The 23,523-nt window shown below is 40.0% G+C and overlaps 1 protein-coding gene across 1 annotated transcript; it reads right to left on the bottom strand.

Moving 5' to 3' along the window:
• Positions 1 to 1,768: 1,768 nt before the first annotated feature.
• cxcl14 (chemokine (C-X-C motif) ligand 14) lies at positions 1,769 to 11,277 on the bottom strand. Its single transcript, XM_069670531.1, has 4 exons — positions 10,838 to 11,277; positions 8,966 to 9,071; positions 5,096 to 5,209; positions 1,769 to 4,447 (listed from the first exon to the last, which is right to left on the bottom strand). The coding sequence occupies exons 1-4, from the start codon at positions 10,899 to 10,901 to the stop codon at positions 4,432 to 4,434; spliced, it is 300 nt and encodes a 99-aa protein (XP_069526632.1). The 5' UTR covers positions 10,902 to 11,277; the 3' UTR covers positions 1,769 to 4,431.
• Positions 11,278 to 23,523: the final 12,246 nt, after the last annotated feature.

The raw sequence follows: 23,523 nt of genomic DNA, 5'->3' as shown, positions 1-23,523 counted from the left end.
GCAAACACACACACACACACCCTCAAGGGACGAACCTGCCAAATACTGACCCCGCCCTCCAGACAACAGACAGGCATATACAGCAAACTTAAAACATAAAGCAAAGATAATTGCTGATTTGTTTGATTGATTTTTATTCTTTGTGTCAATATCGGACCGTTTAACCAGCTTAGTGTCTGTGTCACAAGTTAAAGCTCCTGTGAGGGCTTTTTTGCTGGTTATGAAACAGACTGAAATTAATTCGTATTACTCTATATGAGCTACAAAAGCAAACCCTACAGAGTAGGGTTTATAATAAGTCCAAATGTGGAGAATAAAGTCGAAAAACAATGTCCAGAATAAAGTCCAAATGTCGGGAATAAAGTCAACTCTTGGACCTGATCAATCAATGTCAGATTAAATTAATCTACAGAATACAAATTTGTTAAATGTAGCTCCACTTAAGCCTGGTACACTTCCAAGTGTTTCGCCACATTAATGTATCAGGCATGATGATACCATGAAATTATATACAAATATCAGATATCTGATGGACCTGAGGAGTTGACTTTATTCTCAACATTGTTTTTCGACTTTATTGTCGACATTGTGAGTTTCTCCTCGACTTGCGAGTTTATTCTCAAAATGGTAAATGATCATTTCTTAGTGTGGCCCGAATACTCCTTCATACAAACCAGACCATCAGCGTCAAGATATCTATATAATTATTTGGGGGGTAGGTGTGCTGTCAGACAAAGTGATGAACTGCTCGCTGCCTTTGTTTACATTTTCCAGGGCAAAATATTAAAGTGAGTGATACTTATCACTGTTATAGAAAACAGAATGAGATTTCTTTGTTAAAAACCACCACTTAAGCATGTACAGGACAAAACCAGCAAAGACATAAAAAGTATGGCTTTGTCCACAGGGGGCGCCAAAACAAACACAAATAAAGAGTTCCTCACAGGAGCTTTAAGGAGGTCAGTTGTTCACAGTTTAGCCACCACCTTCATGTCATCCACTAACTGACAGTTGTTGTACTATAAAAAGGGCACCAGTGGTCATGTAGGGCAGCCTTTATGGTACTGTAATCTTTACTGGAAGGGCAACTAACAAGGCCCTTTATGGCGTTTTCTCCATTTTAAGGGCAACCTGGAGGGCACATTATCACAGTTTACTCTTATGGGGCATCCTATAGGACACTTAATCTCACTGGAAGGACACCTTGGAGGGCTCATATCACGTTTTCTCCAATGGAAGGGCACCCTAAAGGGCACATAGTCAAGTTTTATCCATTTAAAGGGCACTCTGAAGGGCAAGTTATCTCATTTTCTACACTTGAAGGTGACCCTACAGGGCACATTTCCCCCCCTGGAAGGACATCCTGGAGGGCCCTTCATTGTATTTCTCCATTCTAAGGGCACCCTGCACAGCACGTTATCATGTTTTTCCAGGACACCCTGAAGGACACTTTTTCTCCATTGCAAGGTCACCATTGAGGGCACTTACCTGATTAGTTTAATCAAGTTGTACACAAACAAAGAAGATGCTAAAATAGGACTTTCTTTGTAGACCCATTAAATATATTAATAAAGTACATAAAATAACTTTATATCTTAAATATAAATGTATAAAACTAAATGAACTTTAGCTTTACCCCAGTAATATAACTTTTTAATATATATTTGTGAAACCACTGTCAAGTGTTCCAGCCTATAATTCTGATTTGTAAACTCCAATGTTCTTTAAATATAGATATAAGTATTTACTTTACATATGGACCCCCAGAAAATGTTGATTGTGCTTTTATTTCACAAATTACATCCATATACCATAAGTGTCTGTCCGCTCATTTGAGTATACACATTATTTAAAACATCAATCACTAAAATATGTACAGGTAAACAATCTCATCCATTATATTACCATGTCCTGCCTATAAAAATCAGTTGGCCTACACCGCCACCTGGTGGAAAATTTGTCTCATAGCACTTTAATTTAAACGAACTCTGTGTGCCTTCCTCTTCTCACATCTGTAACAGCATTGTTTCTCTTTAGTTTCATTGTCGAGTTGAGTCAATGAATAAAACCCAGACATCAGCTGCTCTATAGACACTTTATTGCTGTTTTTATTGTTTTACACTCACTGGAATGTTTTACTGTGTTTGACTGGCAAGTCCAAACACTCATCCTCCGAATATCTGTTACCAAACCAAGATTTAAATAGCAAAAACAACTCTAATGCAGTAATACAATATACATGACACTATAAAGTCCTAAGGTGAATTCATTCTCACTAACATATAGGCTATACTGGTCCATTTACAAAATGCTTCTTTATATATATTTTTATATAAGATATAAAACAAGAGTAATGCACATTCTTCAAAAGGGAAATGAAATGTTGTGTTTTTGTTCATATGCAGATATATTCTTGAGTGAATTCTGTTTGGTGGCAACAAAACAACATCCAAAAGTCATTGTCACAAAGTGTATCCACTGCATACAAAATAATAACACGTTTGACTGTATGTCCAGGAGATCGACAAAGATTGTAAGATTGTAAGAGGGTATCATCACCCAGGTAGGACTGTAGTGGATACTGAAAGGATATTTAGCAGAACAAATGAAATAACTGCCATGTATTGAATGTGTTGGAATGAAATTAATGAGTGTTGTTTTGTTTAAAAGTAGTAAATATGATTCAGAAAGCTGGAGTTTTAAACCAAATAGTCCCCTTTCAACGCTCAAGCCTTCAAAAGAACACAGTAACAAGGTCCAAAGCCCATAATGGATAAGTTCGATAATACACTGTATGTTTTATTATTGTCAAAAAAAAACATTAAAACCACCAATTAATTCATCCTACGAATAATTATTTTCTGTGTACCCAAGGCCCGATGTATTCTTTTGTACCTTCCAAAGTTATTGTTTTCCAAAACACACACTTTTGCTGTTACACTGTTGAATAGGTAATCTTCTTTTTTACCATAAACAGGACGAGTATTATTCCACCGCTGAAAATATTCCCCAACAAATGCACCATTTAGTCCTGTCTGAGTGACATTGCTAAAACTGCAGAGCCCAGCTGTTAAAGGGAGTTATTTAGCCTTTTAAAATACTCCTGATCTGTTTTTAAAGGGTCATGTCGTGCATTGTTGACTTAGATATTTTCATTGAATATTGGTAAATATGATTTAAAATAAAGACCATCTCCAGCCTTATCCTTTCAGATGATAATATACATAGCTCAGTAAGTACCGGTAGTAATGTAGGTGGTTTTATGTGATATTGCTTCATTATACTTTTATTTTAAATATGTAACTAAACAATCTCTCTTGTTGATGTAAACCCACTGACTGTATAAAAGAAGTGGACGCAGCCTCTTGAAGCTAATGTAGAGGCTGCATTCTGCCTGATGGCCAGCAGGGGGCAGCTCCTGTAGTCTAATTGTATAGAATTCTTTGAGAAAGGGGACCCTATTTATCACATGATGTATTACCTCAGTATACATTTCCCCAATAACTTTATGGTCTCAGTCCCTGGTTTCAAGCCTTCTTCAATACAGCATGATGTTTATTTTGAAAGTCACAGTCCCGTTTAGAGTACAACTGACTAGTAAATAAAGTCACTTTAAACGTGACCTGTCAATCAGGCTAGAGGCATAGCAATGCATATCCACCCTCTGGGCTCGTCCACTTCTTTTATATAGTCTTTGTGTAAACTGTAGGCAGTCTTGCTTTCTTTGTGTGTTTAATAATCAAGTTTTTTAATGAACCCACAGACTGTCCTGTATGTAGCGATGGCACAAACTAACTATTCATATTTTACAGGATGGGTGCTGCAGAGTAGTGTGTTGTTTGACACATATGACTAGCATGGTAACATGGTAAACACACACAGTGGTAGATCTCCTCTATGTGAATAAACAATAGCAACTTCTGCATTATATGTAACAGCAAACTGACTGCCTCTCTCTTTGATGCACTTCAAATATAACATCTCCTCCCAGGTAAACAGATCCTAACTGTTGGCATTGTCATTATGAATAAAGAGTGAAACAACCCATACTGCATGTTTCAAAGGAAAGTTTCTTCAGAATGAAAACAGAAAGTCTCTTTACGAAAAAAACTGAACAAAGCCTACAGCTGTGTGAACACAGATGGTGACGTCTCGTCCACTATTGGACACGTTTAACTACAGTTGTAAAGACGGAGTAGTGAGTGACTGTATCTAGATAGATGGCGGACTGAAATGAGCCCACCAGCTTATATGTATATATATATATGTAGTAAATATATCTCTTAATGTGCTTGACAGATCTCAGGCAGAAGAGGGAGAAGTACAGCTTGATTGTAGATCACATCTTGTACTTCTCAAATAACAGTCCTGGTGGTTTTGTCATCTTGTGTTTTGTCTCACTTGATCCGCGTGTGCTGGTCAGCGGAGGTTTTAGGCTTCATACACCCTGAGGAAGAAACAAAACAGGAGATAATGTTTCTGTTATTCCAAGCATTGGATGCCTCACAAGTTACATTTGTCTGCCAACATCATTGGCCGTATCCTTCATTAGTATTTCACTTTAATCTCCAATAAAGATGAATGATTCTTCAATTTAATGTGTTGGCCTTGTGGATGTAAGTAGAAGGACACAGGCTGGAGGAAATGTTCCTTTATATCCCTGCTTCCTCCTCCACAGGGCTTTTGTCAGCTGACCCTGACCTCTGACCTCCTCGTAAAGTGGAGGGAAGATTAAAGGAGACATTTCAACAAAACAAATTATTAAAGCTTCACAGAGAAGCCATGGGACCTGATATAATAATCAGAGTCAGTGATAACACACTGGTTGGTGCATAAGAGGGTAGGTCGTGTGCATCATGGGTAAATCTGGAGAGCAAACCGACCAACACAAATCAACTCTATATGTTCATCAGGCGCTGATACTTAATGAGTCTGAATTAGCCTTATGAGTGCAGCCATGACAGAGAAATGTGTGCTATTACAGCATAAAATTTAAATCTTCAGTTGTCTTACACAAAAAATAAGCAACAGGTTAGATAAGTACAAATAAACTTGCAGTCAGACGAATTGTATTGACTGATTGAATCACATTTACCTGTGCTTGTCCTTCCAGATGCGGAACCATTTGACCAGATTCTTGGTGCTCTGAAGTTTGGGATGAAGACAATACTCCTGCCCTTTGAACCGAGCCACGTTCTCCATCGTCACACTGAGAGAGAACGTAAAGAAGAGAGAAAAACACAGAGATGTTAGAAAGAAAACTCTTTTTTTTTTTTTAGGTTTAGCTTTGTCAAAAGCAGTCTTCTAAACAAGTTCTATAACTGCATAATTAACATGATAATATTCATGTATTTTCACGACAAAATTGGGCTCCACAATATGTCTGGAGAAATAGACTTCAACAGTCTGAGATAAGACTGCAGGAGCCAACTTGAAGTATGCTTTTTTAGTACTTCAGTGGAGTTAAACTGAGTAAAAACCCTGTTTTTCAGACTCTCTTGAAGCCAGCCTGAGTCATTTGAATAGGCACTGGTCATTTTTGCCCCAATTCTTCGCAGCTATTCTGCGCTGCCCTCAATAACATTTCCGCCGTTAAAGCCACCTCGATTCAAAAGATCAGCGTGCACAGAGCGGCCGGACAGTTACTTGGCGAAGGAGTAATATTATGGAGCTGTCACTTAAAAATGTGACATCTAAGCTTATTGAATCAATCGGCCTGCCTGCATGTGGCATATTCAGGCCAAACAAGAGAAATGTGGGAAAAAACTCCCACAGTGCCATGGGGCCTCTCCAGCCACTGACACACTCAAAGGCTCACCAACCCATGAATGTTAAATGAGTTGACTGGAGGAGAAAAGACTGGACTCTCAATAAAAACGCTGCATTCACCAGTTATAAGATTAGATTAAAGAGTTCTGCATTGATTTTCCTGCCCATTCAGTTGTCTCTTTGTTCGGCTGTTGAGGTTTAGTTGGGCAGCTGTACATGCTTTGTTGCTGAAGAACTGAGCCTTGAATGTGCTACTAAAAAAACATGAGAGTGCGTGCATGCCGTTGGACTCCGCATGGCTGTAATAAACACACCCTGGATGTTTATCCCCGGGCTGCTCAACTGAGGTGAAATTAAACCTGATTGCAGTGTTAATTTGCGCTTCGGTTCCTCCTCATTATAATTCACCTGGGCTGCTTCAGTGCAGCCACCGGCTCTAAAGGCTAATATTGTTAGCAAAATGTTACATAAGCATGGCAGAGGAAGGGAAGGCTTTGAGGGGGCTAAAAGGGTAAAAGTGAAAGGAAATAAAGTCTGTTTAATTTCCTGCTGCTTTAAACTTCAACCTTAAAACGTTAATGGTTAATATTGTGCTTTTATTTTACGGCAGCACAAGTTACAGACGGAATAATCAGCAAAGTAGTATGAAAAGAAGAGCTAAAACAAGCTCTACCTTTTCTTGCAACAACTTCTAAATCATGCAAATCATGCATTATTTGACATTGGTAAAATATAGACTTTTGCTTGAGTAAAAGTAGTAGTACAGCTTGGTGTTACTACTTTTAGGGTAAATTAAATAAGTAGCAAGACCAAAATAGAAAAATAAACTGATAAGAAGGAAAATAAAGATTAACAGGAACAAAAGCAGTGTAAGAAATAATGTAAAACTGAAACAATAAGATACAACGTGAGACAGAAAGAAGAACTGAAAAGAGCCAAAAGAAAATACGGAGTAAACAGGGGCATTTCGGGGCTCCTAGCTTGTGTGTGCGGTGAGTAGTGGTCGCTCTGAATGCCAAACTGAGCAGCGTAAGCCAAACGGCCACAACAAAGGCCAGAGGGGGGACTCTCTCGCTCATTTCTCTCCGACTCTCTTTCTCTCCGTGGCTTTCCGGAGCCCGCTGAGACTCATTTTTCACTGGGCACCAGCGGCTGGTGGCCCCCATCTCATGCTAATAGAGCAGCCTTAAATAACGGCTGTCAGCGGGGAACACAAACACACACAGAGAAACAGACCTGTGAGTGGACGGAGGCAACTTTAAGTACTTCTCAGAGTGTTCTTTTGCATTTACACTTACTGAAATGATTTCCTCACTACATGTTTGACTGCATAGTCTTTGAAAGCAGCACGTTATATTTCCTTTATACACTCATAAACACATAAACGTACATCGGCACTATTATTTTAATAGTGTTTTGGTGAATTCTGCAGTCCTCTGAGTTCTGTACGTGTATGTCTCTGTACAGGTTCTTTACATTCAAAGACGGAAGAATTACTTTCCTAATGTGAATCATTTTAGACAATTAACTTTTAAAACAACACCTGGCTGTCAGCTAATTCTTTGTTTACCAGCAAATTGGTAAAGAGACGAATGAGACTAAGCAAACAGATTTATGCCATATGCCACATCCACATTCTCAGTTTCCCAGCTGTCGCTGCAGTTATGTGTAATACTGTAATGTGCCAGCAGGTGGCAGCAGAGTTGGCCCATCAAACTGACTCCAGGGAGGCTGACATAACATCCCCATCTGTTGTCCCCTCATGACATGAAACTTTAAATGAATTCCACCCTGAAATCACAGCTCGTATTTCAAACTACGTTTGAGAAATGACCAAAGATCACAGTTAAGAAAATACGCTACATGCTGTCTATGTTATGTAAGATTGTTTATGTAGAGTTGTGCAGTATATCTGAGCACCACAGGCTACTTTGAGTGTGTTCGGACCCCTTGAGAAGGAGAGAGGCCTAGATATCATCTGAGAGGTTCATGCTGCATTCCACAATGGCTCAAATTGAACATAATAGCTGTCTGTCTGCTCGAGCTGTGATTTGATGGGTCAAAGGTCAGATGGTGGAGAAGAAGAGGAGGGGGGAAGGATCACAAAGATAGGGTGTCAGTCACAATCAAAGCTCAAACTGTTAGTGACAATGCAGTCTCAATACAAGTGAGTTAAGATAAGTGAGTTTACATTGTTAAACTGACAATCTCGAAGATTTCAGTTTCGTTCTCTTTGGCGCCCCCTAATGGCGAAATGCAGTAATTGTGGGATTCATCCAGACATCTACGGTTGGCTCTCTTTGTCACGGTTGTAACTCTTGATCTTCCTCTCTGACGGTCGCTTTCCTTTTTAGACTGTTTGCCTTCATCTGAGCATCGAGTTTGTTTCTTTTTCTTTGGATTTTCACTTATTGTTGAAGTTGTATCTGTAGTCATCGATCTTTTCTTTGTTTGTTCAGCCATAGTAGATTACTGTTTACTCACAACATTTGCAGAGACCGGAAAAGCAGCCGCTTAGCTCCGCCTACCCTCTCTGGCAGACCAACCACTGCTGGCTGATGGAAAACGCGTCACTAACTGGGCGCCGCTTGTGATTTTTTCGCCACAGACACCCAGTCTGTTATACTGCAAATTATTTAAATGAAAGTCATCAAGATCATTACCTTAACGTACAGATATTGTTTTCCTTTTCGGGATAACATAATTTAATAAAGACGAGTATGTATGTGATGCATACATTCCACATAACCTAAGATCCTACATGTTTCATGTGCAGCATGATATTAGCTGTATGATCAAAAATAAGCTTTAATACAAACCGAGAACGTTTTGAAAAGTTCTTCATCCAAGTAAAAATCATCCATCACCGCTTACTGTGGGCTAAATTAAATCATCAGTTTATTATCACTCTGTAAATCCTCCTAAGTGCTTCGAGCAAAGACGACAGGATGTTTTGATACTGACTGTAAAGCTGCCAAACATTTTTTATAGTGTTTTGGAGGCCAGTCGTGGCACAGAGACAGTTGTATATCTGAGTGTCAAGTGGGTACAAGTTCTGTGATATTACAGCTTCTTCACGCACAGGGAGAGAGAAAGGGGGGGAGGAGTGGAAGACAAAGGAAGGAGGAAAAACTGCTACTATATACATGAGGAGAGGCGAGACCTGGCAAAAAGAGAGAGACTGAAAGAGACTCACAATATCATCTTCTCTTGGCAGTACGGGTGTTTGGGTTTGATCTCCAGCTTCTGTACATCCATGTATCTGATCTTTGGTCCTTTCCTGGTGCACCTGCACTTGTAGGCTGTTCAGACACACAAACATCAGACCGACTTTAATCATCAAACAGAAACAGAATGAATGTGGGGATTTATAGCTAAAGGAAACTGATCGTGTGGAAACTGTGTGACAGATTATTAAAGTTTGTCTCAGAGTTACTTCCAGCTATGAAACTGACACAAAGATTGAAGTGATAGAAAGTTAATACTTTGAGATCTGACAGCAAATTGGCTCCAAATCGCTCCACAGTTTATCTTTAAAGCACACGCTGACAAGAGAGGATTAGCAGAGCCAACATTTTAGTCTGGTAACTCACGGCTGCAACATCACATTCACTGCTTAAGTTAAGTCATATAAACAAGCTAAAAATAACCACGGATAAATTAAACTCAAAGATGGATTAAAAGTAGGACGACTTGTGTCTAATTTGCCTGCTGTTATTTCTTATTTCAAAATAAAAGTCTAATGTTTTTAATGCAGCTTACATGATTTATAAATTCACCTGTGCCTTCAAAATAAAACCCTTTATTATGCTTCTTCTCTATAAGACTACTCTTGCACTGTAAGCCCTTTGGATGTATAACTGCATGATTTCAACTGAGGTTAGATGCAGTCATCTAAGTCCATCTTCTGACACACAGTTTATGCTGCTGTATAAAAGGCAGAGGAAATGAGTTTTTGGCGGGTTGTATATATTTGTGATGGGGAGCTGATGACCTGGAGAGTCCAAGGTTTCCTTCATCCATCACCTGCTATCTGTCCTCACTGCCGCGGGCCATTAAATCTGTCACCGTCCCCACATTGGGGCCAGCACTCAGAACATACAAGAGCCAATAAAAGTGTGGACACTGAGGTTAATATCCACGTACACCAGGGCTTCTACGGAGGTAAATGGCTTCAGACGAGATGCTATGTCCTGTACCAAGTCACGCATGGTGACTGCTTTAACATATTATAAACGTTAAACATGAAATACTTCATAAGCTGAGTGTAAGTCAATGTTTTGTAAGTTATCTGTTTTTCCCTTTTTTGTCACAAAATATGATATTTGAGCTCAACTACAAAATACATGCTTTCAGATGATCAAACAAACACTTTAAAGCCCCTGCTAAATGCATCCTACTTATGTTTAGATTACATTTAGGATTTGCAAATGCTTTACTGACTTTTATCCTTATTAAATCTGTTATTCACAGAAACTATATTCCGTTGAATCCCAACATGCTCCCATAAAAACTGGCTTTAATCCTTCCAGCTACATATGGTGAGAATCACTTGTTTTGCCAGACTCACAGAGACATGCAGAGTGGTGTTCAGGGAGCATAAAAGCTTGCAGATGCCAGTTTAAGGCGCAGGATGAGATCAGATTTTTACACCGCAGTTGTATTTATCATTACACTTTGGTTTTAGGACGTTGTCAATTCAAATAGATGTAATAAGCTGATGAAATCACGAAGTACTTTTAGGTTTTTGATCAGATTAAAAGTAAAACGCGTGCAGCAGGTGGTATATTGTAAAAACATTCAAGCGGAGCACTTGAATTAAGTTATTGTTTTCACAGCCTGTGCAGGAGATTTGTGGATCTTTGGCGTCAACTTCACTCATGTTTCAAACAAACTCGAGTGATTTTGCACTCAATCCCCCAAATCGTTCCCTTCGTGCACACATAATAATGCAAATGAGGTGTGAAAAACCGCGTCTCAACCTATTGTTTGCTATTCCGTTACATAACCATAGTTTATGTGCAAAACAAAATACTAACTCAAGCTAAACATATAAAAAAGTATTTACCTTCTGCATTTAGGAAGTATAAGGCCACCACCAACAGAAGTAGCACCGCTGTGCACCGATGCATGTCTTCACAAGTAATAAAAAGACGTTGTTCCACAAAATCCGAGCTCTCCAAACCGCCTCTATGCGAAAAACACAAAACACTTAACAAAAGTCTTCCGAGTTGTAAATAAGATCCACTTGCTGCCTCTGTTGGATGACAGGATTGAAGGAGCGCTGAGGGTTTCTCTGCTTTTTTGGAGTCCCTTCGGAGCGCTGATTGTGCAACTCCGTCTGTGCGTCCTGAGCGCTCGGATGAATCTCCAATCACTCGTTTAGGTCTCTCTCTCTCTCTCCCTCCCTCGTTTTCTGGCTCTCCGTGGAGAAGCAGGCAGCAGCTCTTTTAAAAGCAGCCCGCTGTCCCTCTCTCATTAATATGCACGGCCAGACAGCGAATCAAACACTTGTGGCCTACGAGAGAGAAGTTGAGAACATGGAAAGGGGAGGGAGGAAAAGGAAAGAAAAAAAGACACTTATTGTCGACCACAGATGAGGGTGGAGTGACGTCTGATTTGGTAGGCAGTTTGGGAAGCTTATGCTTGGCTCCCACTGTAACCCGTCATCTTTTCCCTGATTATATATGACAGAAAAATATAAGGGGAGCAGATTAACGTCATACAGAGAGGAAAGGAAATGGTGCGTATGGCTAATAAATGGGCGTAAAAACAATACTGTTAAATAATCTTTTAATGCGATTTTGAGCTGACTTCGGTGTTTCCAGTTATGTGGGTCAAATCTTAGGTAACTAGCAGAGACCTAAATGCTTCAATGGCAGTCTTGCAAATCACCATATTCACACAGTGGCCATTTTCTTCTGACATCATGCTCAGTGCTGTTATAATGTTGTATTCCATGTTTGCAAATTATATACAAGTAGTGAATCTGACAGTTTGTTAGAATCAGGAACTAAGGAACACCGGGCTATATTTCAAGGCAAAACAACACACTGTAAAACCTAACCGTCTATCTTAATAAAAGTAAGTTAACTTAACTCAGTCCTCAAAGAAATTTGACGTAACTCATCCCAGTGAGTTAGCAGCAACTCAAAACTCGAACTTTTGGAACACTTTATGTTGCAGTAATTGATTATAGTTAGTTACAGTTACTTATGTAGTCTAAGAAGTGTGGTAGCTAGCTGTACCTGGCAGCCTATGGTAACGTTGATTGTTGTATGGGAGGCGGCTGCAATGGTGATCATGATGGTGCATGTCTGTTTAAAAAGGGTCACAGGACATGGAAGCTATTGAAAAAAAACTATAAATGTTTCTATAAATAGATGGGAAAAAATGTATTAAAAGTGCGTCTTATACACTTAATTTTACCGTAGGCCTACTTGTTTTGTGTTACTGCAACTTAAAAGGTTTACGGTAATCGGTTTACGTGATTGAAATAAATAGACACAGGAGAGCTTTAAGTTGAGATAAACTAAGTTCATCTTAATTAAACTCATTTTTAAGTTCAATGCACTGAATGAAATGGGTACTGTTTACTTAATTTATTTAAGTTACCTTAACAATAAATAAAAGAGTTTGGTTTTCTCAAATGGTTTGAGTTGAACTAACTGATCAGGTTTTACAGTGTACTTGGAGACATTAAGCGCTCACATCTTTAAAAAAGTAGGCTGTAGCTTACTCAGATAACACATGTTCATAATCATTTCACATCATGACAACAGTTATTTTACTCACTTTTCCCAAGGTAATCGGTTTCCTCATTTAAAAAAATAAATAAACTTGTGGGAGTGTAGTAAAGCTAGGTCACAACAGCGAAATGGTAATGATTTGTCAGTTGTTGTATTCAACTTTAAACCTGGGCGTCCAGCATTTAGATTTTACCACAGCTTTGGGGTCTCCACTCTGAGCGTGGTTTTAATAAATGGTAAATAGCCCATTGGTCTTTTATTATAGCCTAATTAGATAGCTAGCCAAGACAAAGTTGCAGTGGTCAAACTTTTAGCTCAAATTGCTGTTTGAACTTGTTTAAAGGTGCACCAAAGCTAGCAAAAGGAAATTTTTTTTGTGCTCCAAACATATTCCATCAACACGGTAACTGTGTTCCTTGTGCTACTTGCCAACACATAAGCTAGTTAACTTTTGTTGTGACATGGACTGGCAAAAGTGACTCAAAGCCAACTTTAAAATAACAAAGATACAGATAAACAAAGGTAATAAGTAGCGATGGTGCAATAACACACTGTAATGTTGTGATATATGAAAATAATCATTAAAACAAATGCATTTAAGGCCACCGTGAGACGCAGAGTGTAATTTCCTCAGCTGACCCTGTTATTTCCTAGAGGCCTACAAGGACAGGTCAAAGAGTGTATGACGTTAGTTGAAGATAACAGGGAATCCTTGAAACTGGAAAAAAGTCGATTAAGCCACACGAGAAGTAATTTTAATTTATATTCAAAGTTAATTCACTTTAAGTGCAGCTAAATCAAATTCACTGTCTTTGCTCCAGTGAATGCCTTGGTTGGTTAGGTCCCCTTTCTATCCTTTTTCTACTCTCGTTTATTCTGAGAATATGAATAAATGCTGCTATTGTACCTGGTGATGCCGTCAGGCTGAACCACTGACCTGTAAGAGATAGCCCTGAGAAGAAGGTCTGACCCCTCCCACCTGGGACGCTGTGACCACAGGATTAAACAGAATTCATCCTGCATCATGAGGGATTTGTGTGTGTGTGTGTGTTCACTATGCCCTCTCTCTATCTGTGTGTGTTTGTGTTCACCTCCCTGCCCCGAACACTGACGCAATCAGCTCCTGTCATCACTCAAACCAGCGGCCTTGAAACGTCCGACTGCACCATGAACCTGCGTGTGTTTGTGTGCAGCTACATGGGTACTAGCATGTACATCAGTGAAATGCTGCCTGGGTCACATATAAAAAGAGGTAGATCTTTTCCAACCCTTCCTTTGATCTGGTTGTAATGTACAGTGAACGACAGTAGGACATGGAGCCAGCTACCGTTTACAGCCCACAGTGACAGATTGAGATGTGTGTGACCCCTGCAGGACACCGATGCTGTGTGAATCCATCTCAAGTCGTCTTGATCTCAGGATAAAAGACATCTGTGGGCTTGTCGGTTCCAGGCTTCTGCTGAAGTGACGGGTAATCGTTCGGACATCTGTTGTCTTCATCCATCAGATCACTTCAGCTTCACTGAATATAAAATGAAAAAAGAAATTGAAGGAACTAACAGGAGTTTAAAAAGGACAGAGGATCAGCCAAAAGGGATCTGTTTCGACATTTATAATCAGTCAAAGATGGTGTTTTTTTTTGGAGGGTTTAGTTTTTTACAAAGTTGGATACCCTAAAAAAATAATCCCCAGAAGTACCCTCACAGCTCCATCAGATGCCATCTAGAACAATTAATTTAGTTCCAAATGTGTTAAGTGGATATTATTACAATATTTCCATTTCTTTTTTTTAAAAGATTATTTTTTTGACCTTTTATGACAGAGAGCAGTGGATAGTGTTGGAAACAGGGAAAGAGAGAGTGAGGGATGACAGGCGTCAAAGGGCAGAGGGCGGGAGTTGAACCCGGGGCCGCCACATCGAGGACTATAGCCTCTGAATGTGGTCGCCGAGTTAAACCGGCACCCAATATTTCCTTTTCTTGAATGGCATAGTGTTTCGAGAAAGTGCCACCATGGGGTTCCCATGGGTGATTGTTTTTGTGTGAAATGTCTCAACAACTGAATCAGAATCAGTTTTTCTATTGGCCAAGTATGATGGCACATACAAGGAATTTGACTCTGGTTTCCATTACTCTCGTTGTACAGACAAACAACGACAAGGACAAGTTAGACAAATAGTAACACAAACACTGGCACTAAAACTAAAGCTATACAGGCCTATGGACACAATATATATTATACACATTATTTAAAAAATAAAAATAAAACACTTGTAGAATGGAGACAACAGTGCAAAGGTGCTGAGATAAATATTGTTATGGATATGGTAGCTATACACAAGTAGATGGTTGTAGTAGCCTATTTACAGTACTTACAGAGAACATTGATTGTCATGGCAACTGCAGGACGGATTACCTTGAAAAGTCATGTCCCTCTCGTGATCAGTTGTAAAAACCACTGACTTCCCCATCAGTGTCATCATGGGGATCAAACTTTTGCCCAGCCACCTAAGAAGCTCATTTCGGCCGCTTGTATCCACGAGATCTTTCCTTTGGTAACCTGACCGACTGCTCAATCCATAACCTTGGATTCTGTCACAGTTCTGCTCCACTGCTCACCTGCCCTCTCCCAGTAATTTTCCACTCACCCCTGTACTCTCCTCTGCCCCGACATACCTTCTGCCTGCTCCCTACTGGTTCGTCTGCTTATAATAAGTGCTGACCTGGTTCTGGACCTGCTGCTTCCTTGACCACGTCTCCTGCTCGGCCCTCCACGGTACTGATAACTTCCATGTACTGTTGTGATTGTGTGACAAGCCACCACCTCACCTCTCTCCTGGTTCAGCTCACCCAGCCCCTGGCCCAGTTCATAGACTCTGACAGCTCTAAGTCTTATTCTCTACTGAACTGTGTTTTCACCTGTCTGTTCCTGTACCTGTTGGAGCTGTTGGTGAAGATTATTACCAGTGATACCTGCTCTCTAGTGTGCTGCATTTGGGTCCAAACCCGGCCCGTTACATTCTGTGTCACCTGCAAAACACCCCAGGGCCTGTACACTGCAGGAGGTCACACGTTCACATCGTTTGCAAAGAGCAGAGACGCAATTCTGAGTTCCCAAACCTGGACTATCACCATCTTTTAAACAGGATTATAATTATACTATGTCTTTGACAAACTCCTGTCTTTCCGGCCAGCCTCTTGATAAGGCAGAAGTACCCCTGGGTTGGAGCTATTGCTTTGAAGTACTTTAAGTTTAGCTTTAAATAGACTCTTCAGATGAAGCAATGCCCACTTATGACCCCCATTAGAAGCTATACAGAGTGGTGAACAGTTCAACTGTGACTTTCCTTTTTCATGTTGTTGAATGAAAACATTAACTGGGGCTTAGGAGCTTGAAATGTATGTTATAAGAAACATTATCCCATTTATAACAGATTAAATTTGTCCATTGTATCAAACTGTTTGTTAAAGACAACAAACATTCCTTATTGTTTTCATTTAGTGGTTAAATGCAATAATAGAAAACCCTAATATCAGCCGGAGGCATTAGTGTGAATCCAAACCATGACTGTCATTTTGGCACTAAGCATTTCATAATCTGACACTTTGCAGAATAACAAGATCGCTCCTTCACTGAATCAAGGCAGACAGCTGTGTTTGAAAACGGCTGTCAGAATACTTCAGCCCCTCTGGCCACCTCTTTCAATATTTCCACATGACTGAAAACCATCAGAATAAGAAGGATTGTGTCTTGTTGCACAACCTGGACTGGTTTCTAAATTGTAAACTCCATTTGTCTCTGCGGTCTAACCTGCACTTTAGGCGGACTTGGCTGTTGCACAAGAGCAAACCTGTGCAGGGAAATCGTGCAGTTTACCCCAAAGTTAAACATGGCAGAGGGCGTGTGAAGTGTGCTGGGGCTGTTTAGCTTTCAATGACATGTGGTTAAAATGTGAGAAGAGACAGAGAAGAGAGAGTTTATCCGTGAATGATCTGCGCTGGCATCCAAATTGAGTGTCTTGATTGTTTAAATGCAGGCTGCAGACTGTAACTAAAACACACACAAACCTTCAGGCTAATTAAAACCGTCAGTGCATAAACACACTGCATACAACTTCAGGTGCTAGAAACAGTTCAACATGGCTGCTAATGTCATCTGATATGACATGAACATAGATCATCGTTGACATGCAGGCAGCTTTTACGTGACGTTAAATATACTGTCCTGACTTTAGTCATTGATTTACTAACATGTTTACTTAAAGGTTTGAGTTGATGTCTCTGATATTGATGGACACTTTTTTAACCAAGGGATGACGAGTACCTGCCCTCACTTTTATGCCACACAGAAATCCAACAGATCTCTTCTGATTCATTTAAATTTCGGCGACACACAGTGTTCAGTTGTACTCGTACCTTTTCGCTTTCATGCAGCCTTATCCTTCACTACATTTGGGGAGCCAATATTGTTCTTATTACATTAGTTACTAATTTCTTAACTGATTCATAGTTATATTACAAAACCAGCTTTACATTTAACATCTGCGACATGAGAGATGCTGACACTTGAATGCATCACTATTGCATGTAATGCTAACTTAGTGATGTAATACATGACATGTTAAAGAGTACTTTACGTTTGAGGTAGTAAGTATATTTTGCTAATGCCTTTGATCTTTTGCCTAATTATGATTCATTCTTAAATGTGTAACAGAGTATTGCTACACTGTGTTATTGCCAATTTAACATAAATAAAGGATCAGAGTTCTTATTCAATTATTGTGGTAAACTTTGGGAATGACAGAAACGTACGTCCTTGACATTATTTGTCTTTTAAAACAAAAAACATGATTAAATAAAAAATACTTTTAGAAATTTTGCTTAAGCCGTGATTTCCAATTGGTCCAACTTTCAACATTATACATAAATAACTGTTTCATAGCAAATAAAGAAGAAATGATAATAGCATCAGCAATGTGTTAAGATTCACCTGATACTTGTGGACATTCAGTCAGAAAAACAGCACTTGTTTAAAAAACATCACTGTTCCATTAAAGCCTGTACGGTGGTGTCGTTGTTAGCGGTTACCTCACAGCTAGAAGGTTCCTGGTTCAAGGGATCTGGGATCGAGCCCCCCGGCGACCCTGAACAGGATAAGCGGTATAGATGATGGATGGATGTTTCATTAAAGTTGGACTTTCTCTGTCTTAAGACATCAAGCCCTGAACCTAGGGGTGTCCTCGGCTTGTTCTTTCTGTGTCTACTTTCCGCCCACTGTTGGACTGACTGTCTTTTGAAGTCAGGCAGTTTTATCAGATCCTCACATCTAAGGGAGGTCTGGGGTTAAGATTAGAGGAGTAGGTCTCCTCATATTCAAAACTGCATAAACCTGCAGGTGTGTTTACTTTGCATAAAGCTTCAGATATCGCCGTTCTAACAATTAATACAATCCTTGATCAACAGAGTTTAAACAGGTGGAAATGACTGATAGTGATGATTGTAAATTACACAGGGAAACTTTTAATCATATAAATGTCTGTTCCTAATGAAAGGCTGTATTTATTAAGAGGATTTTCATTATTACGTAGCAAATAATCTTCAGGTCTATGCTCCTAACCTGTTTGCATTCTCCTTTGCATGTTGCTCCTGAGTTTTCCTGTTTTTCCTTCAGCTTCCCTTTCCCCGCTCCAACAGCCGAAAGACAAAGAACACACAGAGAAAGACAGCTTTAAGATTTGCATGCACACAGGTCAGCTGGCGGACAGACATGTACACAGACAGGTGGGCAGGTGCTGAGGGTAATTGCAGAAAATAATGATGGTTTCTATGTTTTTCAGTACTGCAGGCATGTAGGGACACAGCATACAGACAAAGACAGGTGTGCAGGAAGTAATTGCTGCTAATAATGGGATGCTAAGAAGTGTCTTTGTTTTGCTGTTTACCTGAAACCAGAATATTCCAGTACATACAGTGAACCATCACTGAATCTGTGTTAAGAGTGTGTGTGGCTTTCTTTGAGTCTGAGCAACCGTTGGACAGGCAGAAAGGTGGGAAAAAAAGAGCGAACAGGCAGGTGTTCGAGCTCACTTCGTTTCAGGTGATTGAGGTGACATGGACGGAGAGGCTACCTGCCCTGGGCAGAGATGTAATTGCTGCTTGACTGTCATGTTCACATCATTCTGCTTTCATAAGGTTTCAGCCATTAGGCTAAATAGTGGAGGCTTTGTAGAGAGAGGATTACTGGAGGTCAAATGTTTTTCCTTTCCCTCCTTCAGAGTGCAGCTCTCCTTCATCTTGTGGTCATTTCTTATTGCTATTCGAACATATACTGTGAGGAGTTCTATGTGACCTACAAAGCAGCTAGAGGGCTGTAAAGAACTATACAGTTATTTATTTTTTATTTTATTTAACTTTTATTTAACCAGGAAAAAACTTGAGATTAAAAATCTCTTTTTCAAGAGTGTCCTGGACAGGCAGCAGCACATTAACAAAGTTTTAGACAAACATTGAGCAGCCATACGTACAAACATGACACATAATACATGACTAGAATACAATAAAAGACATGAAACAGCAAGTGAAACCAGTCAATCTTTGTCTAAAACAACCACAATCATAAAAATCTACAGCCAGATGTGTCTGCATCCAAGTTATTTAAGAGCACCTTAAAAGCATCCAATGAGACCGGTTCCTTTAGTTCCAGGTCTTTTTGTAATTCGCTCCACGTAAAGGGAGCAGCAAACTTTTCTCCCCTGTTCAGTTCTGACCTTTGGGACAGACAGTAAGAACAGGTCCTGGGACCAAAGACTGTAAGCTCCTGCACTCTTCTGACTGATGCAGTTTAGAAGGTACGAGGGAAGCATACCTAAGATAGACAGTTTTAACGCCCGTCATTGATGCCTCCGGGTTGGATTCCCACAAAGCGATTCCCAGCATGCAGACTGAAACAGCTTTTGTTCACATTTTGCAGCAAAGAAGAAGTTAAAGTTAAGAAGTTAAAAGAAGCAAGGATGAGATTTTTGTCCGAGAATACTACAAATGCATGTACAGAACAGTATAATAGCAGGGATCAGATGAATGGTTTTGTCCACTGGAGCTGCCAAAATCAACTTAAAATGAAAGTCACCCTAAATACAATAATTTGTTTAATATTATTTTTAGTCCGTCATAGTTATTCCATTGCTTTTATATTGGCAAGAAAGCAACCGCTGCTCTATTAAGGCAAGTTTATACTGAAGAAAATTAGTTTGCAGCTTGCTCCACTGAACACCTGTACATTTTGTACAACTGCTGCACAAACTCACACCAAATGTGTGCGAGCAGTGTTTATGGGGCGAGTCAGACTCAGACTGAACTCTGCTTTTTCTCATTGAACTCTTGTCCCACAAATGCTTATGATGAGTCTCTAAAATGAGCCGACATCTCATAGATTAGACTCAGATATGAAGGTCAAACATGATTGTACATCAGTCCTCTGTGAGGCCTGACATTTAAAAATGCGCTCTGGATTATTTATTTGACAATCTTTTTTCTCACACCAAAGACTCTTTCCAAATAAAATTCTTTTCTTGAAATAATGCGCACTGAGACTGCAGACCGTCCTGCCTTATACAGTCCTGAGTCTGAGCGGACATAATGAACGGCCACACTCGAGCGGGGACATAAACATCACCTGCTGGGACACGAAGACACAGAAAAGACAAACAGGCCTTCAGCTGTAGTTTGTTTGGATTTGCACGACTTCCACAAAAGGAACGTTTAGAACAGTTTCACAGAAAGACAGAGGGAAAGAGAGAGGGAGCATGTATGTGCGTGTATGTGGAGATTCCTTCTATATCCATGTCAGTTAGCATGTAAACAGACAGGCCATTACTGCTCAACAGAGAGAGTCATTGTCGATCATATATCTTTGTAGAAAAGCACGAGTGCACATTATGTTCACAGGGCAAGCAGAACAAGAGAACAAAAGAAAGGTAACTAGTTTTGTAGAGATACATTAAACACAAAAGGAGATAGGCGTCGACTGAAACTGCTCAGCATTTATACAACCTACATTCAAGATGTAAGGGAAAGTTATTAAAAGGAATAGTTTGTTATTTTGATAAACAGGCTTATTCACAAGAAGAGAGATATCACTCTTACGCTGGTCAATCACAAATGTAGCTACAGCTAACAGCCAGTTAAAGAGGCGCTGTTGTGAGATGTTTTATTGAGTGTCTGTGTCTGTCTGTAGGAGTAATTGCAGCACACGTGTACTAAGCTTTGTATAGGGCCCAGGGCGAGTTTGTGCCCAGGGCCTGTGGCCATGACAACACTACGACAATAGTGCAATAATGCAGAGTGCAAAGGGTGCTGAAAACATGTTTGATGGGTTAACCTTTAACTTTGAGTGATGATATTTACATGTTCAAATGTGTTTAAACAATGACGACATATCATTTACAGGTACAGTGGATGTTAGTGTCACAAGATGACGGCACAGGGATTGTTCCTCACACTATATGACCGGTATTAACTTTTCATTACAGTGACAGTGAGTGGATCTGCTCAATTTGGAGAACTGTACTCTGAGGTAACAAACTGCTCCTTAAATATCTATGTATTTTTATTTGTAGAAAAAAACCTCCATCTAACTCTCAGTCAGAAACAAACATGTATTTCCCGAGATGTCAAACTTTTCCTTTAAATCACAAACTTTTTGTAATAAATGAAGGCTAATCCTATTATGCAATTCATCTTTACCCACTCACATGTCTGTATGTGTGTTAATGTGTATTCAGGCCCCAGATGACGGGGGACGTCAGGTCAGCAGGAAAAAACCAACCAAACCATCACGCTCGTCAAATTCACCATGAACGCAGCATATGTTCAGTCCCAGGACGAGTCCTATTTTAAGGTACTTTATGACATTGATCCTGGCTTATGTATGTGTTATGTAATTTTTTTTTAGCATCGCATTGAGGCTGATTCTAAAAACTGCCTGCTCATTCCACTGAAATGGTCGGACACAGCTGATGGAGCAGAGAAATACGGAGGATGAATTAAGAGCAGTAGCACAAATCATTGAAGCGAGGGAGGGGGGAACAGCACAGAGGGAACAGGACTCAACAAGGACATATATATATACATATATATATATATATAAATAGAATAGGTAAAGATCCTTTTTCAATAAGAACGTAACTTTATTTGTGTAGACAAATTAAAAAACAATGGTCTAAAGTGCTCTCGGGTGGCACCAAGAGAGTCCAGCGTTTATAACAACAAAAATATTCATTACCTCTTGGAACATGTGGTTATCACCTCCGCCAAGATGGCTATGTTTCCTGTGCGACTTGTCTGTTTATCAGCAGGATTATGGGAAATGTATTTTTCTTGAAACTTGGTCAAAGTGTGTAGCATAGGCTTAATGACAAAGGATGCTTCAGATTTTAGAGTAGATCCAGAAGGCCTTTGCAGAGCTTAGCACTCTCTGAGTACTATTCTGGTTGTTTTACCTTTAAGAATCAGTAAATATAACACATCTGTCCTGCTTGATGTCCTATTGAGACAACACAGAAGCAGAGGTGGACGTTACCTTTTGGGGTAGCTCAGTCCGTAGGGCCTGGGAACCTGAGGGTGGCCGGTTCAAGTCCCAGTATGGACCAAGCATGGAAGTGGGGATGGTGGCTGGAGAGGTGCCAGTTCCTTTCCTGGGGACTGTCGAGGTTTCCTTGAGCAAGGCGCTGAATCCCCTGACTGCTCGGGGTGCATATCCATGTGCAGCCCCCTCACTCCGACATCTATCCATTAATGCATGTCCACAGGGTCCTGTTTGTGCGTGTGTGTGTATTTCGGGCCGATGTGTGTGTTGCATGTTTGTACTAACAGAGTGAAAAGATTGAATTTCCCCTCGGCGATTAATAAAGTATGTCTTCTTCTTTCTTCTACCTGGAGCGGTTACTACCAAGGTAAAGATATAAGCTGATTTATGAGTTTGTAATTCCACATTTTTGCTACTTTGCTACTAGATCTTTATACTGATCTTTGATAGATTGGGTTTGGTGATTCTGGAGGTCTGGTTACAGTTATCAGTGTGCAGAGAAAAGGAGATATATAAATAGCTGAACAAATCTAAGGTGTAAATGTGACTCAGAAGAAAAACAGGCTCTACTGTCATTTGCAGGCGAAGAAATAATTTGTGGCAGCACTCAGAAAATATCTGGAGGTCGCCTTGTGATCCATCTTCTAGGACCCTGAATATCCACAGCAGATTTTATGGGAATGTGTCACACAGCCGTAACATGATCATCTCATACATCAAAGTCCTGTTCTCACCTCACAGCAACTCTCATCTCATGGCAGTTTAGCCAGTAGAGGATACGAGACTGAAAGCAGCATCTTCAGGCGCCATCACTAGTGACAAAACAAGGAGGACAAGAGATAAGTCGTTAGTTTGCATCAGTCAGCAGGTGCACACAAAGATTTCAAACACACACAGTAAAGAACATATGGAAGATATTATTTGTCAGAATGATTTGTTGATACTATCCCAGTGATTACTTTATAAACCCCAAGTGGTCATATTTCGTCTCTTAGCCAGGAGCGTATTTGGCGTTTGTTCAGGTCTGATGTGCTCCAGGTGTCTGTCGGGACTCATACAATTTCCAAAGGGACGTCCAAGATAAGGAGCCAAGTAAATGTAACTCTATGTCTAGACATAGATACATTCAAAACAGAGACTGTATTTATCCTGATTTCATTAACTGTAGGCCGAACTGAGCTGAATGTATTCTTTAAACGGGACCAGCCTCACTTTATCTGGAGCTGGTTTTAAGTACAGTTTGCTATCTTGTCTATACATTAAAGTAATTCTTAGTTTGTGGGTTAGAAAGCTGCACAAAATAACAAAAAAAATCACCCTTCCCTCAGACCGTTTTCCCACAATGACGACTGTCTGACTACCTCTGAAACCAGAGCTGCATCTGCGGTTTACTTACAATGAAGTCTGAAAGAATGAGTTCCAG

Source organism: Semicossyphus pulcher, unplaced genomic scaffold (genome assembly GCF_022749685.1).
Source record: "Semicossyphus pulcher isolate SPU_LCO1_2020_fin unplaced genomic scaffold, fSemPul1.0.p SCAF_2, whole genome shotgun sequence".
Taxonomy (NCBI): Eukaryota; Metazoa; Chordata; class Actinopteri; order Labriformes; family Labridae; genus Semicossyphus; species Semicossyphus pulcher.
Note: the sequence above shows the minus strand (reverse complement) of the source record. Positions and strands in the feature narration are given on the sequence as shown.

What these genes read in the sequence shown, in the direction of transcription:
- cxcl14 (XM_069670531.1), bottom strand. Translation starts at nt 10,901, where the DNA reads ATGCATCGGTGCACAGCGGTGCTACTTCTGTTGGTGGTGGCCTTATAC. An exon ending in ATACTTCCTAAATGCAGAAG is followed by an intron (nt 9,072 to 10,837) that starts GTAAATACTTTT and finishes GTGTCTGAACAG; the next exon opens with CCTACAAGTGCAGGTGCACC. An exon ending in TGCCAAGAGAAGATGATATT is followed by an intron (nt 5,210 to 8,965) that starts GTGAGTCTCTTT and finishes GTTCTCTCTCAG; the next exon opens with TGTGACGATGGAGAACGTGG.